We start from the raw sequence: 19,707 nt of genomic DNA, 5'->3' as shown, positions 1-19,707 counted from the left end.
TTTCTGTCAACCTGGATCAAAATTTATGGACGAAATATGTTTAAATATCTTCAAATGACTAAAAGACCCCCAAATACAACTTGTACAATATAAGATTCTCCATAGAACATACTACACTGGACAAAGGATGTTCCAAATGGCCTTACACACTCAAACATATGTACCCACTGTACAAGCAATTCAGAGGATAATCATCTACATGCTCTGTGGTCCTTGTGTACCAGTTCAGAGATTTGGCAGAGGATTTGTGAGATCTATCCACATGGTTTAGCTGTCGTATCCCAACTTCCCCCAGACTATGCATCTTAGGTGATGTCAGTGAATTAATTATGGAGTTAAATATATCACACATAGTTCTTACTTGCCTTGTGCATCGCTAAGAAGATGATCCTCATGAACTGGAAGACAAAAAATAAGTATTACTGAGTATTACTCAGTACAGAAATTTATTAGTAGATCATGTTAGTTTAGAGAGAATGTCTGCTTCTTCTAAAACAAATTGGAGGGAATTTGACTCTCTTTGGTTCCCACTGATCAGCTCCATTACTTAGTGGGGGTGGTGGGCTGCGGGCTCTGCTCCTGAGTTGCTTTGTAGGCGGGTGGGTGAGGACTTCCGGACGCCTATGTAGCTGGTAGCCTCCGGAGACTGGAGGTCCTGGGGCGACCTTCTGGTGATGTCTGTGTGCCTGTCCTGGTTGATGGTGGTTGGGGCTTGGATGATGCTGCCTTCGGTCCTGGGGTGGTGGGCGGGTGCTTGGGGGTGTGCCGGCCCTCGGTCGGTTGGCTGGTCTTTCCCTGTATGGCTTGGGGGCTGGGGTCTGGGGCCCCGACCTGGGGCCGTGCCGCTCCCGGTTGGGTCCCCCCTGGCGCGGGGGGGGCCTCTGCTGTCCCTGGGCCGCGCCACGGGGTGGGGTGGGTTGGCCTGCGTCGGAGATGTCCTGGTCCTACGCTTTTGGGGCCCTGGTGTGCCTGCATTGCAGGGGGGTGGGGTGGGGATGGGGCCACGGTGGGGTGGTTGGGGGGGACTGGGCACGGTTATTTCCATGCCCAGGCCAGTATGTCCTGTCCGCTTGTTTGTGTCTATTAGTGAGTGAATGGCATCTAGGGGGAGCAGGCCGCCCTCTGCAGTGGGGGCGGGGGCGCCAACCTCGGGTGCTGCAGTGCTCCGGGATGCTGTCACCACGGCCCCGGGCTCACCTCCCCTGCCCTGTGCTGGGGTTGGGGTGGTCGGGGGTGCCTATTGAGCCAGCGGACAGCTGGCTCTCTTCTTCCAGGATTCTTCCTGGTCATATGCCCCCCCCCCCCCCTCCCCCTCCCCATACCGAACACACACACACACACACACACACACACACAGAATACACATCACTCACAGATGTAGGATGGAGAGACAACGTGGAGAGCTGCACCACCACTTGCCTCTCCGTTTTAATTGCACTTTAGTCATTATAACTCACAACACATACACACTTATAACCTGATACACATAGGACCTTTGGGCAGGCATGTTACTCAGAGGTTGATGAGGTGGGGCCGCTGAGGTGGCCCCACTCGGATCCTCGTCACTGTCTGTCCCCAAATTTTATTTGCACTTTAGACATGGAGGGTTTTGGGGGGGCAGTGTGGGGCAGGCAATGACGACCAACAGTTGGTGCTTGTGGCATAACTGTCCCCTCAATTTTAACTGCACCCTATACACCTCATTCACTCACAAACATTAACACATAGACCTACAAGTTGGGGAGGAGGAGGGGTGGATGGGTCATCTTACACCCCGATTTCTTACGCCTCGCCCAGGGTAGGGGTCGGGTGGTTCCTTGGGGACCGGGCTGGTGGCGTCCTGGGGTCGTGTTGGCCCTGGGGTGGTTTCCACTTGCCCCGTCTTCAGAGGGTGGGTAGCTATGGATGAATGTGTGTCTTTGTGTATTTGTCACCGTCTCCGTGAGTATGGGTGGGTGAGTGAATGTGTATGTATGGCATATCTATGTGTGGGTAAGTATGTATGGGCATGTATGAGTATCTGTGCATAAATGTGTACACGGGTGTCTGGGTGTGTTTGTATGTATGGCTGGACCTGGGTCTGGGCCTTGTGCCTTGCCTCCTGGCCGCTCCTTGCTGGTTGCCTCCTCCCCCCTACCCCCCTGGGATGGGGGTGCCTCAGGGTTCCTGGGTGGGGCTGGATGTTCTGGCATGGGTGCTGGCCCGCTCCCCTTGGGGGTGCGGTGCGGGGCTGCGTTGGCTTCTTCGGCGTGGGGGGGGGCTCTGTGGAGGGTCGGGCGGTCCTTGGGTGCCGTGGGCCCTGGGGCCCTGCCGCCGGCCAGTGCAGGGGGCTGGCCGCTGGGGGGGGACTGGCTTCTCATCGCCTTGTGTTCCCTGGAGCCCTTGCTCCTCGACTGGGGGGTGCTTCGTCTGAGACCACCCTCTCCCGTCTGCTGGGGTGGGTGTTGCGGTTTGTCTTTGGACTGAGTGGCCATGGGTCTTCCTGGCTCTTGGTGGGCTGCTGGTGGCCTGGGGTTCCGGGGGCTTTCCATACCTGGCCTCGGCTTCTGATGGGTGGAGCTGCAGCGTTTTGCCCTCATTGGTAAGTACGTTCCATGACACAGACACAAACATGACACAGACACAAACGCCCACTTCAATCACAACTCAACAAAATTGTTGGTGTGCGTAACATGCTTTGTTAGTTTGTTTTTCACACACAAATTTATTTTTGCAAGTATTGATAGTATTTTTATGTTAAAGTGATGAACTATCTGATTAATAGACTTGGCTCTTCCCCTTTTTTTTTTTTTCTCTCCTTTTTTTGCTCCCCTTGCTCTCTCCCTTTTCTTTTCTTTATTTTCCTTTTCTTCAGCCTGTCAGCTCTGGCTGTTACATTGTATGTGAAAAAATACTCAGATAAATAAAATAAGGGTTAAACACATCAACAAGAAGAGCCTATTGAGAACCTTTAGAGCTCATCTTGAAATAGCAAATATGTTTGGCACAACAACGCATTCAGATCACAGTTCTGCTGCAAGATCTACCAGACATGACAGGCTTTAAAAAAAAAGAAAAAAAAACTCATCATTAACCTTTAACACCGAATGTGTCCCATGGACACGACATACTTCAAAATTGCGCCGTTCGCGGACTTCGCGACAAATACCGTAATACCCCTATATGGCTGGGAACGCGCAAATTTCTGGGCTGTTCAGGAACCGTTTGCATTTTTTTGATAGGACCAACGGTTGCGGAGTTACGGTAATACGCCAGCTGATCAACGTTCCTTTGATCAGCCGACTCCGAGCTGATACGCCACGTCTCGATCAGCTGTTCGCCGCTATTGAGGGCAAGAAACGGGCACTTCAGCAGCGATCGCCCGGCGTTAAAGGGTTAATTGAAGACAATAAGAACAACCCCAGGTTTGTTTTCAGCACTGTAGCCAGGCTGACAAAGAGTCAGAGCTCTGTAGAGCCGAGTATTCCTTTCACTTTAACTAGTAGTGACTTCATGGATTTCTTTACAAATAAAATTTTAGACATAACCATATATCATAACCATCTCAAAGATTTATCTTCATGTTTGGCTGCTTTCAGCACTGCTGGTATTTGTTTAGACTCTTTTGCTCCAGTTGATCTTTCAGAGTTAACTTCAATAGTTACTTCCTCCAAACCAGCAACATGTTTGTTAGATCCTATTCCTACTAGACTGTTCAAAGAAGTCTTTCCAATTATTGATGCCTCTATCTTAAAAATGATCAATCTGTCTTATTAGTTGGCTAGTACCACAGGAACCTTCAAGGTGGCTGTAATTAAACCTCTACTTAAAAAGCCATCACTTGACCCAGTTGTCTTAGCTAATTATAGGCCAATCTCCAACCTTCCTTTCTCTCAAAAGATTCTTGAAAGAGTAGTTGTAAAACAGCTAACTGATCCATCTGCAGAGGAACGGTTTATTTGAAGAGTTTCAGTCAGGTTTCAGAATTTCATCACAGTACAGAAACAGCATTAGTGAAGGTTACCATGATCTTCTTACAGCCTCTGACAGTGGACTCATCTCTGTTCTTGTCCTGTTGGACCTCAGTGCAGCTTTTGATACTGTTGACCATAACATTTTATTACAGAGATTAGAGCATACTATAGATATTAAGGTTACTGCACTGCAGTGGTTTGAATCATATTTATCTAATAGACTCCAATTTGTTCATGTAAATGGGGAGTCTACTTCAGACACTGTCAGATATTTTTATCATCTGATATTGGTATTTTAACTATATCGTTTATTAGTACCTATATTAATCTGAATTAATGGTCACAATATATATTATTTGTCACATATATTGTCACTCACACACTGGAACATTGCATGTCTTAGGTGAGTGGAGAGGACTGAGGCCTGCTCTGCCCAAGGCCTGGTTTTTTCCACTAGGGGCCACTGCACCCTGTCATTTTTAGAAGTTTACCTTTGTACACAGTGCACTTTTGACCCAGCCTTGCCAGAGGGGAGGTCAAGTAGCGGGGAGTGTGTGTCTTGGAAAGGGGGGCTGAAGGCGCACCTGGGCCGCTGTAATGATGTAAGGGAATAAACGTGTGAATCGAGATAAAACCGCCCCAAAAGTGTTCCAAGTAATGTGAAAATATGGATAGAAGGGCGGGCTAGTGCCCAGGTGGGAGGTAGTTTTCCCGTGGGAAAGTTATTTGTCTGATAACAGCGAGGGGAGGTGCGAGTTTGGGAGATAAAAGGCAGAGGCAAAGTTGGGAGGGAGCGCTCTTCTTTGCTCTTCCTCTCTCCCCCGTTTTGCAGCGGCTCCAAGGCACTTACTCCCGAGAGGGCTTCTTTGATTCTTATACTCTGTTAAAACTCTGGACTTCTACTTTTCTGCTCTTCCTCTACCCACCCTTGCAACGGCTCCAACGGCACCCACTTCTCGGAAGGCTTTTTGCTTGTTTGTACTTTGTTTAACTTTGTGCTTCAATAAATTCTGGAAACAGGTCCTGCTCATCTCCAGTGAGTTTTTTGTAAAGTGTGACGTTATTATCAAAGGTGGCATTTGTTTTCATTGGTCCACTTCCGCCTGGTAAGAGGGGCAGCGGGAGAAAGCCGAAACCAGAGACCCGACAACACTAAGGTTAATTATGGAGTTCCCCAGGGTTCTGTTGCTAGGACACAATTCTATTTACATTATACATGCTTCCCTTAGGCAGTATTATTAGAAGGCATTGCAATCAATTTTCATTGTTATGCAGATGATACTCAGCTTTATCTGTCAATGAAGCCAGATGACACACATCAATTAGTTAAACTGCAGGAATGTTCTTTAAAGACATTAAGGCCTGGATGACCTCTAATTTCCTGCTTCTAAATTCAGCTAAAACTGAAATTCTTGTTCTTGGCCCCACAAATCTTAGAAACATGGTGTCCAACCAGATACTTACTCTGGATGGCATTACTTTGGCCTCCAGTAACACTGTGAGGAAATCTTGGAGTCATTGTTGACCAGGATATGTCCTTCAATGCACATATTAAACAAATATGTAGGACCGCTTTTTTGCCTTTGCGCAATATTTCTAAAATTAGAAACATCCTTTCTCAGAGTGATGCTGAAAAGCTCATTCATGCATTATTACTTCTAGGCTGGACTATTGTAATTCATTATTATCAGGCTGTCCTAAAAGCTCCCTGAAAAGCCTTCAGCTGATCCAAAATACTGCAGCTAGAGTACTGACAGGGACTAGAAAGAGAGAGCATATTTCTCCCATATTGGCTTCTCTTCATTGGCTCCCTGTTAAATCTAGAATACAATTTAAAATCCTTCTCCTCACCTACAAGGTCTTGAATATCAGGCCCCATCTTATCTCAAAGACCTCATAGTAATCATATCACCCAACAGAGCACTTCTCTCTCAGCCTGCTGGCTTACTTGTGGTTCCTCGGATACTTAAGAGTAGAATGGGAGGCAGAGCCTTCAGCTTTCAGGCCCCTCTTCTGTGGAACCAGCTTCCAGCTTGGATTCGGAAGACAGACAACCCTCTCTATTTTTAAGATTAGGCTTAAAACTTTCCTTTATGATCAAGCTTATAGTTAGGGCTGGATCAGGTGACCCTGAACCACCCCTTAGTTATGCTGCTATAGGCCTAGTCTGCTGGGAGGTTCACATAATGCACTATTTCTTTTCATTCACCTTATTTACTTTGTTTATACCTACTCTGCATTTAATCATTAATTGATATTAATTTCTTTCCACAGCATGTCTTTTCTCTCCCCTCAACCCAACCGGTCGCAGCAGATGACCCCCCCCTCCCTAAGCCTGGTTCAGCTGGAGGTTTCTTCCTGTTAAAGGGAGTTTTTCCTTCCCACTGTCGCCAAGTGCTGCTCATAGGGGGTCGTTTTGACTGTTGGGTTTTCTCTGTATTATTGTATTGTAGGGTCTTTACCCACAATACAAAGCGCCTTGAGGCGACTGTTTGTTGTGATTTGGAGCTATATAAATAAAATTGAATTGAATTGAATTCATCTGAATTTGTATGTTATTCTGGTTTCCATTTGTCCCTGTGTCTGTTTTGTCCCTGTGTCTCTTTTGTTCCTGTGTCTTGGCCCATCTCTGTTTAGTTTCCCTCTCCCTTTGTTCTATTTTTGTTCTCCCTTAATGTCAAAAGCTGCTGGTGCACATCCTGTCCTGTGCTGAATGCCAGCTGATTAATCCAGCACCCATACTAAAGGCACTTTTCTGCCATTTACTGCTTGTGGATGTTCAGGTCATCTCCCATGTAAGAAAAGAGATCCTGAAAGACCAGGACACATTCTTCATATCAGGCAAGGTACAAGAAGCTCAGGAATTACTAGGTATTAAGTCTTTTTGGAGGAGTGTCAACCACCCACAGTGACACATCTGAATAAGTTGGACCATCTGCTGTCCACCCAGCCTCCCAAAGTAACCCACTGTGAGCTGGATTGTCACTTTGGGCTTGCTGTTTTATCACTGATTGGAGATCTCCTCTTTAGAAATATTTAGTATAATACAGTAATATACAGTAAAAAGTAAATGCTGTTTCTGTTAACTTTTTTGTGTCTGCTGTAGTCTCATTTTTGATTTTCTGGTTTATTAAAATGTTCAAATCAATTTGTTATGCTGCTTTCTTGTCAGTAATGAGTCTGGTCTTTTGTGATCAATTGATAATATAATTAAGGTTCATGAGGGAATTAATTATTGCAGATTTAAGGAATGTAAGGCTTATTGGGGAGCACACTGTGTTTTATCTTAAGAAGTTGGAGAGGTGCAGACAGGAGAGTAAGAGTGGGGGGGTCGCATAACTGAGCAAGCAGAGCTGGCCTGAGAGGTAACATATATCCTTATATGGGTTTTATGGCCCCGAACCATAAAGAACGGGGGCGCGCACAGACAGTCAGATTGCAGGGCGCTTAGGGGGAGACAACAGCAGGAATGCGGTAAGGGATATTATATTTTGCAATCTCCAAGCATGCTTGTTTTAAAATCTGCATTATTTTGCCCTCATGTATTATGTGTGGTGATTAATAAATTGTTAAAAATGAAACTGAAAGTCCGATCTCTGCTCTTTCATCACGAACCCGGGAGGGGGAAAAGACGCTGTAAGATTAATTTCCCAACATTCATTCGAGTAATATTTTCCAGGGTGCAATTCCCTGTATGGTACTGTCCACACACACACACACACACACACACACACACACACAAAAAGTGAAGATATGTGATTTTTGAATGTACTGTATGTGCATATATGTTACTTACATCTCTTCAATAACTATATCTGGCATCCACATATATTTAGTAGGAAGTGATATATATATAATTCCACAGAATTTAGCTGGATCCCAGTGAATGAGCTCATTGTCCCACATCTGCATAGAGGGATGCAAAAAGGAAGGAAGGGATAGAAGCAGAGACAAATACAGAGAGAAAGGATGAAACAATGATCATGATTAGTTTGAATTTTAACAATACAGTTAAAAAAATTATGTGCATACAAGAGGAAACTCACCAAACTAACCCAAAGGTAAGAAACGAAGGTCTGGTCCATTTCTCTCTGTAAATAAAGAATTTTAACACAGTGTTTATTCAAGTAGACACAAGTCAAGCTCAACTACAGTTCAGAATGAAGGTACTGTACTGTAAGGTAAACACCCTACAAACCCCAAAATTAAGACACTGAGCAGCACTTGGCAACAGTGGGAAGTAAAAGCTCAAAACCTCCATCAAAACAGAGCTGATGGAGGAACTCACATATTTACAGGTTAAAGACACAAATACAGATTTGAAACCCAGGCAAAGATAACAGAAAAGAGAAAAGGAAAGCATGACCGAACACAGACTATGGAAGAGAGAAGACAAAACTTAATGTCATTAAACAGTAAATAAACACATGGAGAGTAGTGTTGTAGTCAAGACCACCTAACCCGAGACCGAGACAAGACCAAGACCAGAGGGTATCGAGACCGAGACAAGACCAAGACTTTTAGGGTCCGAGACCAGTCGAGACCAAGACCGAGGGGGGGCGAGACCGAGACAAGACCAAGACCAGTGCCTGACACTACATGACACAATAAAATGTGAAAAATGATCAAAATCACTTCTCAAATTCATCTGAAAGACCCGCATTCCCATAAAATTACCCTGATATTAAAAACTCACAGCTCAAATAAATATAACCATCTTTATTTAATACTCCTGGGTATTAAATAAAGATCATTTATCACAGAATGTAAAACAATTATTCATAGTTCATCACAATAGTCTTAACTATTCTCTGCCTTTCATAAACTATGCATAAAGTTGTGTTGTTTTTAAACCAACAACCTTTGTAAAAATGGGTGTTTTTTCAAAACCACATAGCTAAATGTGTAAAACTGAAAAAATGGCAAACACTCATCAACAGTAAGAACTAAAGCCTTTAATCTTATACAGATTAAAGCTGCAGGATGTAACTTTTATAAAAAATCTGGTTTTTACATATTTGTTAAAACTGTCACCATGTCAGACAGTATGAGACCGATAATCTGCGAAAAAAATGGAGCTCCTCCACCTCCTCCCTGAACCGCTCCCAGTCAAAAACAACCAGTCAGAGCCAGGAGGAGGGTCTTAGCACTGTCAATCACTCCTGGTGTATGCTGCTCAATGTAGTTGTGTGCAACACTTCATAATTTGGTATCGATCCTATGCCACAGGGCCATTATCACCGATACTGATACCAATACTTTTTAATAATTATGAAGAATTTCCATGAAGTTTAACTGGTTTGAGATTTTTTCCTTTGGATCATTAATTAGTTAAAACCCAGGATAGAATTGGGCAAAGTTTATATGTAAGTAGAAAATACTTTATCAAAATAAAAGTTATTGTTCTGAAACAATAGAATAAAACAATTTTCCCCATACATTGATGTCTGGATTTTTTTTTCATAAATTAAGTGTACAAAATCATCACTCAAGAACAAATGCAAACTTTTTTCCAGGTAGATTTTTCAGAAAGTATAATAAAAAAATTTAATAAAAAATGTCCCTTCATTCACTAATTTTCTACAAATTTACATTTAAATTTGATTTAAATGTTTCATAGCAAAATCCTTTTTTTCCCCAAATAAAATATGTTATGCATCACATGACAGTATAACAAAACACTGTGGGGAGGGGAGGAGCAAAGTGCTCTGTGCTGTGACAGGAGCCACACTTAGACAGTCAGCTCGCATCTTTGATGAAACCGCAGCACTGCATACAGGAGAGAAACTGAAGCCAAAGTATCGATCTCATTACACTGATATTGATCAATACCAATACAACGTTGGCATCCATATTATCGATATTAGGATCGATCTGACCACCACTAGCTCAATGTACTGATGGCGGAGAAACAACTTACTTACTTCTCTGCTGTTACCATTGGTGGTGGCCATGGTAACTTCCGGGTTCTAGCAAGAAATATTTCTCACTCCAGCACTAACGCTAATGCTAATTAGTAAGCTAATACTAACCACTAAATGCCGCTCCCACTTGTTAATTGAGTGATGGGGCCTAAGACATAACCAGAAAGCAGTAATCAGTTTTTTTGGACGTGTAGTTACATTTCTCAAGGTGCATGTCAGGTTTGCTTCAGAGAGGATTTTCAGTTATACACAAAGGATCAATGCAGAACTCTAAATCAGGCCTTATTAGATTGATAGAATGATCATTTTTACATATAATCCAGAAAAGTTACATTTATACATCACGCATTTAATGTGTCCCAGAGTGCCGTTTCCTTCCACTGTGTTTGCAGAAATCACATAAAAAAATACACAACAAAAACATAATCCAGATTCCTCGGCTGCTAATAGCATTTCCTACATTTGAATATCAGCCACCATATTGTGAGCATAAACTATCATGTTTTTAATGCAACAATAGGAAGTGACATCATCTTGCTGGGAACTGTAGTATTTTATTCTTGAAGGCCTCTCATAGCTCTACTGGTGCTGAAAACTAATGTTTGACTATGGCTTTCTGAATACAAGTAGGGCTGCAACTATCAATTATTTTAGTAATCAAGTATTTAATTGATTATTCCGTCAATTAATCAAGTAATTGGATAAGAAATAATTTTTCATTTTAACAATTCATCAGCATATTTTAACTTCCGTACTGCAGATGTTTCTCTGTGTGAAACAAACAGGGTGGATGGAGCAGCTACAAAGTTCTCTGTTCTTCATGTTGCTGATCAGGTGGTTGATAAAAACATTTTGACGGATCCCCTCTGTACTGAAGGGGGTGGGGGCGGGGGGGGGGGGGGGGGGGGGGGGGGGCACCGAACGATTGCTAGTGCTAATGGCAGCCCCCCTTTCCCCAGTACACTGTGGTTATAGATCTGTTCTGGTGGCTACAGCTGACGTAAAGAAAAAAATAACAGCTGACATCCTCTGCACAACAGGTGCGCACATTCAAACATGCGCACTCACAGCACAGAGAAGTGGGGGCGTGAAAAAACATCTCAGCGATCCACTCGTGTTAAAGGCTCGTTTTTGTTTTTTTTGGAAATGCTCCGCTTACACAGAGACACCTGAGCTGCAGAGCTGAAACCAAACATCAAAGCAACAAATTTGTGTCGAGGATTTTTAATAATCGAATTGCGTTATTCCAAGAATCGTTGCAGCCCTAAAACTTGCATTAAATTTTTAGTTTGTGTATCAAAATACATGAAGGTTGGTATTTACCTTTCATGCTGGGATTTTTTTGTTGAATCGGAAGCCTGAAATTTTCCTTTGATCTTCATTTTCCCTCTTACTTCTCTTGGTGTTCATGCGGTTATTTCGATTTATGCAGCACACGCGTGACCATAGTGAGATCAAACGTACACACTGTGAATGAAACTGTCCGTGCTCTGTGGTAGATTGCAAACTGCGGTGAAATGATACAGGCGTAAGCAGCGATAATAGCAGCGACCTAGCCGGGGCGGAGTCTGTGAGGTGCGCTCCTTTGAGAGGCAGAGGAGCGCAATATTTGTGGGATTTGAATCAGTACGTTTTGCATCCAATAAAAGCAAAGATGTTAACAAATAAATTGGACAGTATTCTGGCAATTTAGTGATATTTCCACAGCTGTGGTCTTGACTGGTCTTGAAATAAAATCCCGAGTCCTCAAGGTCCGAGTCCATGACAAGACCGAGACCAAATGCGGTCGAGTCCATGACAAGACCGAGACCATCAAAAAGCGGTCTCGAGACCGGTCTCGAGACCAAGACCGATCTCGAGTACTACAACACTAATGGAGAGAGAAAAGATGGGAGTGAAGAAGGAACAGTCACTGCATCAAGGGAAGTCCCGTAGCAGCCCGATCACATTGCAGAATAATTAAAGGAAGGATCGAGGTCAGCTGATGCAGCCCTAGGTTTGAGGAAAAGCAAGGTTTGAAGCCTAATCTTAAAAATATAAACACTGTTCTCTATGCAGATGATATTTTGGTACTGTGTCAGGACCTGGCTAGTTCAGTGCCAGCTTTATTACAAAGCATCAAAGAATATTCTAAAATTTCTGGTTATTGTATTAACTGGCCAAAAGCCATGTCAGTATCACAAAACTGTACACACAACCAACTGGCTGCATTCAATTTTAAATGGCTGCCAAAAGGAATGAAATACTTAGGGATAGAGTTGGGCCCAGATGTAAGAGAAACTATGAAAATATTAGGTAAAATCCAGGTTAACTTGGATAATTGGAGTAAACTACATGACATTTATGGGGTCAAGTAAACACAATAAGAATGGTTGTGGCACCACAAATAAATAACCTTACTGGGATAATAATTATGTCAGTTCCTACACTGTAAAAAAAAAAATGTTGACTCAACTTGACTTTGTCACATAAACTTGTTATTTTGACTGAGTTAAGTTTTGAATATGTAAATTTCCAAGTTAACTCCACTTAAAGTAGTTGGTCTAACATGCAGTTTGTTGACTTAACTTCTTGCATGATTTGGATTTAAAAGGATTAGTTAGAAGAACTGAAAACATGTAATTTGAACTGTTTATCAAGTTTGACCAAATGGCTCCACATAAAACATTTATTTTTTTAAACTTATATTACAAAGCAGTAGCTTAGTTCATACCCTCCAAAACTTACTGACAAGAAAATACCCACAAAGCTACTATACCATGACAATGACCAAGTCATTCTAAACTTAAACGCAAGACACAAAAAATACTTGAAGATGCATTTCAAGAAAGCATTTTATTGTATCAATGTTGTATAAGTGACTTGTTCAGAGTTCATAAAATCAAGTGTCCCAAAGACACAGTGTTAAAAAGCCCATCCTGCAGACCATGCATTAACAGCATGGAGGGAGCATGATTCATCCAGTGACCAATAGGCATACAGCTATCAGTTAATCACAGCTCGCAGCTGCTCTCCCCCTCCCCCTGTTGACAGCCCCTCTGTTACCACTTTTGCACCGCCGGGGTTCCGGTGCCAGTGCTGTTCCCAAAAAGAACCAGCGAAACGCTTAAGAACGGGCCCGAGTTTCCACCGCGCTTGCGAACGCTCCTTTACGTATGAGTGTGGGCGGGTCCTCGACACGGTCCTGGACACGGAAACTGAAGCGCACAAACGTGGGAGAACACGCTCCCCTTTCTTGTGCTGCAAATACGTTTTATGGTCCAAACCAAACTACTGCAGCATCTGTGTGCTGCACAGAGGGAAACACAGACAGCGATTAGAGCAAGACGACAAGTACGCACTTTGTGTCCTTTTATCTGTGATATGAAGTGATACAAAGCAGCAAATTTAGCCTTAGAGCCCAACCTAATTCACAGCTGTGAAAATCGCTTTGTTTTTCTCATGTAATACACATGTAATATGGTAGAAAACTTGATGTTGAGACGGCAGAGTCACGCCCTTCTGCCGCTTTCGTCACACGCTCTTGGTTCCAGACCAGCTACCTTGGAGGGCCCAAGTTGAACCCGTTTTTCGGCCGAGCACCGAGTGCGTTCGTGGTGGAAAAACCGCTGAATGATTCCAATACTGGCACCGACACCGGAATCCCATCAGTGGAAAAGCAGCCTGTGTTAAACCGTATGTCAGCGCGGCACTGGAGTGAAATATTCTGTCCAGTAGAGGGTAGTGTTGGCCCTAAAATGAGAGTTTCTCCAGTCGATGCTTCTGTGCTGTTTCACCTTACTTCTCCTTACTCTTTATAAGATAATTTGTTTGATAATTTGTAACCAATTTCATTCATTTACACGAAACTATCTCTTTTGCTCTCTATATATACCCAATGCAATATTTGGAGGGTCGTCACGGCGCCAGCGTGCAAAATTGAGCATGGGTCTCATTGACTATTTTGATTGTGATAGTGTATAGAATGTCTGTAACCCAATGCAGTATTTGGGGTGTGGTCACAGCTGTGGCATGCAAAATAGAGTATGGGTCTCACTGACTTTTTTTGATCAGGATGATGTCAGGAATGTTGAAACAAATTTTCATGCATTTCAGAGAAAATAATTTTGTGGACACTATACAAATTTTCATTTGCTTCTGTAGGGGGCACTATTGCACCTATAGCCTTGCATCCATAGTTATGGGTTCAGCCTGAGTTTGTACACAAGTGAGAGAAAAACAAAGGCAAAATTTAACGGCCTGGTGTGACAAGGCCGTTGAATATTCTACAAAACCATGAATAATTTTTGATGGGCTACTTGTCTAGATGATCTGGAGCCATTTTGGTCTCACTGGGTGAACTGCCCTAAGAGGAGATGATTTAAATAGCAGGCCTGAAAATGGCAACAATTGACACTTTCAGTTGAAAATGGCCAACTTCCTGTAGGGTTTCGGGTATAGGTCCAAGAGACTTTTTTGTATGTCTTAGGATGTTACATGACCCTGCACAATTTGAGATATGTAGATAAAATGTAGCTCTGGGGCTACGCAAAAAACATGGTATTTCATGATATTTCCAGGTCCCACTAGGTGGCGCTCTAACGTTTAGGGACTTTATGCATATTATTGTGTTCAGGGCGGGAGGCTTATCAAACCTCTAAAGTTTTATGTAGATTGCGCAATGTGACTTTGAGTTACTGCCATTTTTGTCTTCATGGTGAAACACCGAAAGTTGCCATCCTGTCAGGGTCACACCTTTTGATGAAAACTCACAGATTTGAAAACTCCTAAGGCCAACTCCTTAAGGCTTTCCAGGGCAAATTTGAGATGGTTCTGCTCAACTACCTTGGAGCTGTACCTCAAAGTGTAAAACATAACATTTCCTGTACCCACTAGGTGGCACTGCGACATATGATACATATTATCATATGTATGGGTTCAGGGGTGGACCGTCATCCTACTGAAGTTTGATCCAGATTGGATAATGTAGGTTTTTTTCCTGGTGAATGACTGAAATTCACTGTGCTGTCACGGCCATGCCCTCTGGCGAAAACTCACCATTTTTGAAATTTATATTCCCCCTGGTGTGTAGATAAGACAAAACAAATATGAAGTTGATAACATCCAAAACCTCTGAGATACTAGAGAAAGTATGAGGGCAGGAAATCACCCTTCTCCAGGAGACTGGTTCCAGATCCCATGCCATACATTGAGGTGAGCCCAACTATAGCTATATCTATGACTATATCTAGCTGGTATCTCTCAACCTCATGCACTAGCGCAGGCTCCTTCCCCACCAGAGAGGTGACATTCCATGTCCCAGTAGCCAGTCTTGATAGCCAGGGATCGGTCCAGCAGGTCCTTCCCCCTCGGCCACCGCCCGACACACACTGCACCCAACCACCTCCTGCGGGTGGTGGGCCTACAGGAGGGCGGGCCCGTGTAACGTGTTCGGGCTGCACTCAGCCGAGCACCACGGGCTAATGCCCGGCCGCCAGACGCTCTCCCTCGAGCTCCCTCCCCAGGCCTGGCTCCAGGGTGGGGCCCCGGTAACCCTATCCCGGGCAGGGTAAACTGTTCCCTTGCTGTTACAAACATAGGGGTCTTCTGAACTGCTCTTTGTCTGGACCCTCACCCGGGACCAGGTTTCCATGGGAGACCCTACCAGGAGGGAGAAGCCCCCGGGCAACATAGCTCCTGGGATCACTGCACTCAAAAAAATAACTCTTTGAATTAACATAAAAAAATCATGGAAAAGATTTCCACATGATTACTTTACTTTATTTCAGCATTATGTAATTCTGTTGCTCCAATTTAAAGCACCTGTGTTGGTTCAACTTAATTTATTAAGGTTGATTCAACCTATTTACTATAGTTGGGCCCAATTTAATTTAATAGAGCCAGCCCAACTAATTTGTAATGTTTTGGACCAACTAAATGAATTTACTTGTTTCAGATGAATTCAAATTTAGTTGAATTCAACTTATTTTACAGTGGTATAACTACACTACTTAATTAAGTTGATCCAATTCATGGAAATTAAGTTAGCCTAACAAATTTGCTTTATGCTGAAAGAAAGCAATTTAATCTTGTGGAAATACTTTCCATGATTGAATTACGTTACCTTAAAGAATAGTTTTTTAGTGTTAATAAATTAAGTGTTTTAACAGTACTGGTTGAAAGGGTGGAAAGAATACACAACAAATTAGAAAAAATACAATAGAATTGTATTTCCAAAAATGTATTTCCAAAAATGTAATGCATTTACTTTTACATGGGCAGTGCAGATGCTTGCTGACTACTAAACAAGGAATAAACTCTCTTGCCTCTCTTAGCACATAGACAAGACCCAGCAACTTCTCTACAGCAAAAGGTACACTGTCCAAGTTACTCATCACTTCCACTCCCAACATCCATGGGGTCATCACCAGGCTCTGCACCTTCTGCTTGAAGGACAAAGATTTCAAACGCAGTCTCTGCTATGGCCGTTTGAGCACCTTCATTGACATCCTGCAAAAAAGAATAAAGATTTCTTAAATTGATTTGCACTGCATTCATATTTACAGTACACAATCTTTACAGTATGTAAAACAGCTTTCACTACCCTAATCCATATTCATAACAAAACACATGTAATCAAATAACCAATTAACATAAAAATTTGACTGAGTCATGGTGAAATACTTCCAACAACTAAGCTCCACCATAGGCCTGTCTGTGGTAATCGTGAGTCCAGCGTTAGATTTTCCAATTTGGAAAAGGTATATTGTCTCATTACAGGAAAAACTAGGAGCTAAAGTAGGGTATGTGTGTTTGTTATTGTCAGAAAGACAAGGACAGAGGGTGAATCCCAAACAGGCCCAGTATTCCATGGCCAGTCACCCTCAATTTGCAAGTTTGCTTGGAGTGTCTGCCACATTGCCTGTCATTCCAAACCAGTCATACTTATGGGCGAGTACAAAGCCCTCCATAGCAACTCTGTATACAAACCAAACATTTTCCATGTGCAGAACCTGTCTTGTTCCCATGATGGAGTAAATGCCATGACAATGCATGCACACAAAAAAGACCCACCTCTGCTATTAAGGTCACATGACTTACAGTACAAACCAAATTATGCTATCTAGTTGTGGTATGGCCAGGGACTCTTGGGGGTCCAGGCAATGCCAAAGCATATAAACGGACACAGTATGAAGGCTGTATGTACACAAAACACAGCGACAGCGGAGGATTTCAGGTTTCCAAAACTCTCCAAAAATCAGCGACATCACCGGGAAAAGTCGCTACATTGGTCGCGAGTTGCTTTTTGGTTAAAAAAAAAAAGTCACCAGCGGGGTCTGAAAAGCCACTGAATCTAGTGACAAATTCGCTAAGTTGGCAACACTGCCATGCTGTCGCTTCCTGCATTATTTATGGGTGAAGCGGTGAGGGAGAAAGGCGAGGCAGTGTGAAGTTTTTCAGAGACAAACAAGTATGACTGTAACATGACTATATCGATATAAATGATATTGTCTCATCTTATATCGCATATAAAAATATATATCGAGATTTCTTAAAAACTCGATATACCACCCAGCCCTAGTAAAGACGTCCCACAAGTCAGTGCTTATACCTTCCCCCTTCTTCAAGTGACCCTCAACGACAGCAAGTGATTCAATTTAGAGTAACAATGGGTTGTAAATGTCTAGTAGGTAAGGGCGGTTTGTGATTGTGCCAAAGTATGGTGCATGTTTGTAGCCCCTTAACTGGCAAGGGCCCGGTGACGGGCCGTTTGTAGTCCCTTTTATATGGCAGGTTAGACCCTCCCATTTTTATTGACACGTCATTCGGCCAATCATGTAACTGGCTGCACCAAATCACCTGACAAAGCTACGTGACGCCCTCTGAGTATTATTGGCTCTGGGAAACCCATTTCTTAACATGATTGGCCGAATGAGGTGTCAGTCAAAATGGGCGGGTCTAGCCTGCCATATAAATGCACTTCATTCGGCCCGCGGACCAGACGCAGCCGATTAATAGGTTATGAAATGGGTTGTTCAGAGCCAATAATAACCAGAGGGTGTTATGTAGTTGTTTCAGGTGATTTTATTTGCTGCCAGTTAAGGGGTTAAATGTCTGGTCAAATTTTTGTTATTTTAAATGTGCATTATAAATAAATTGGAAACTGGAAATTTAACCAAGAGAAAGAAGAAAAAGAAGAGTTTTAATGACCTTCTCTTAACATAATTTTAAATCTAATAGGAATACACAGGAAGCCCAATTAACTCCAACTCTGATCATCCCTATCATAAACACATAGGTAAATTAACATACCAGGTATTCCTTCACCAGCTTCTCTGGGTCTTCATTCAGGTACATGCAGAGACCTTTGAGGATGTATTCTCTTCTGACTTCAATAGTTTCATTCTTAATATGCAGATCAGAAAAAGAAGAAAGCAGTGAAAACACAATTTCAACAATCCAGCAGTGTAGGTTCACACACTTGGAAACTTAACTAAATTCAAAGGAAGTCATAATATAAAAGTGATCAGTGGCTAACATTTTATACAGCTTAGATTGTTTGATCAGGGATAGTCTGTTTAAAAGATCTTTAAGAATCTATTACTTAACTATTTTTACTACTTTGTGTTTTCCTTTCATCACGCCATGATTAAAATGAATTATTTTAACATTTTATTTTACCACCTAGTTGAAGATGTCATCTAAGAAATATTTATGCCTGAAATATGTGAAAAGTAGACCACTCCAAAACAGTTTACATCCTTCTAGTTTAACAAAGGATGTGGTGTTCAGTCATTTCTACAATAGACAAGTTTTCAGTAATGTCACTTTTACACTGGTATCATACCTGGGTTATGGGTGCCAGGATGGTCTTGATTTTTCTCCCTTGAACGCCTCCTTTCTTGGCATACGCCTTCATTAGGTTTGCAGATTGAACATCAAGCCTGGAGAAGAATGTTGACTGCAAATGGATTGTTGTGATTCTCTCGAACTCTGCACTCACCTACAAAAAAAACCAAAAAAGTAGACAAAACTTAGTTTGGCACTGTACCGTCACCTTTGGTAAACGTTTGAGATAGCAGTTCTGTTTAAGAAATGTAAATGCATAATACATGTATTCATCTGTACATGAACTTTCTTTGTCAGAAGGCCAACTAAAGCTACATTCACAGTGCAGGCCTTAATGCTCAATTCCGATTTTTTTGTGAAATCCAATGTTGTTCAGACTGACATGAAAAGATCAGATACAGGTCACATAAGGGCAAAAAAAAAAGAAAAAAGATTTGGGTCACTTCAGGCTGCAGTGTGAATGTAGCCTTAGGCTACAGTTGCTGGCCTTCAGTAAATCCACATCAGTATGAGTAACTTCTCGGAGTCTGCCAATATGTATTGTGACACATTGCATGCAGTGGGGCTTGTTCTTTTATGCATTCATCCACTTATGTCACAAACATGGAAGAGAGCTCGCCACCTTGTTGCTATCATGGGGGCCTCTCCAAATACATTCTTGCCTTCTGAGTGCAAAGGTCTTGTCCATCATTTCTGCCAACTTCTGATGATTGTTTCTCTTTTTTACTTCTGAGAGGAGCGTCACTCTCAACTCTTCCAGTGTCTCTGCTGTTTCACCGGCTGGATAGCTGGGGCAGTAATTTACTTCTGCTTTTTTTGGCTTCTTCACATGCAGGTTTAGCTTTATAAGCACTCCAACATTAGAATCAGTCACTTCAGATCTGGTAAAACTTACTATTAACCACTGAAATCAAAAACTTGATGGCCGATGACCCCCTTCACTGGTACTCATGCAGATGAACAACAGACAAGTGATGTTCTGAAAGAGATCAGATAAATTT

At 42.6% G+C, this 19,707-nt stretch overlaps 1 protein-coding gene across 1 annotated transcript in view; it reads right to left on the bottom strand.

The window, feature by feature from the left end:
- LOC115776625 (5-hydroxytryptamine receptor 3B-like) overlaps positions 1–19,707 on the bottom strand; it is a 65,519-nt gene that overhangs the window by 25,818 nt on the left and 19,994 nt on the right. Inside the window, exons 4-5 of the mRNA XM_030724351.1 lie at positions 8,000–8,044; positions 7,750–7,859 (exon numbers count right to left, since the gene is read on the bottom strand). Of these exons, the coding sequence (XP_030580211.1) occupies positions 7,750–7,859; positions 8,000–8,044 (155 nt within the window). The remainder of the gene's footprint in view (positions 1–7,749; positions 7,860–7,999; positions 8,045–19,707) is intronic.

This window comes from Archocentrus centrarchus, unplaced genomic scaffold, assembly GCF_007364275.1.
Source record: "Archocentrus centrarchus isolate MPI-CPG fArcCen1 unplaced genomic scaffold, fArcCen1 scaffold_35_ctg1, whole genome shotgun sequence".
In the NCBI taxonomy this organism is placed as follows: Eukaryota; Metazoa; Chordata; class Actinopteri; order Cichliformes; family Cichlidae; genus Archocentrus; species Archocentrus centrarchus.
The sequence above is the reverse complement of the archived record's forward strand: the minus strand, read 5'-3'. Positions and strand labels throughout refer to the sequence as shown.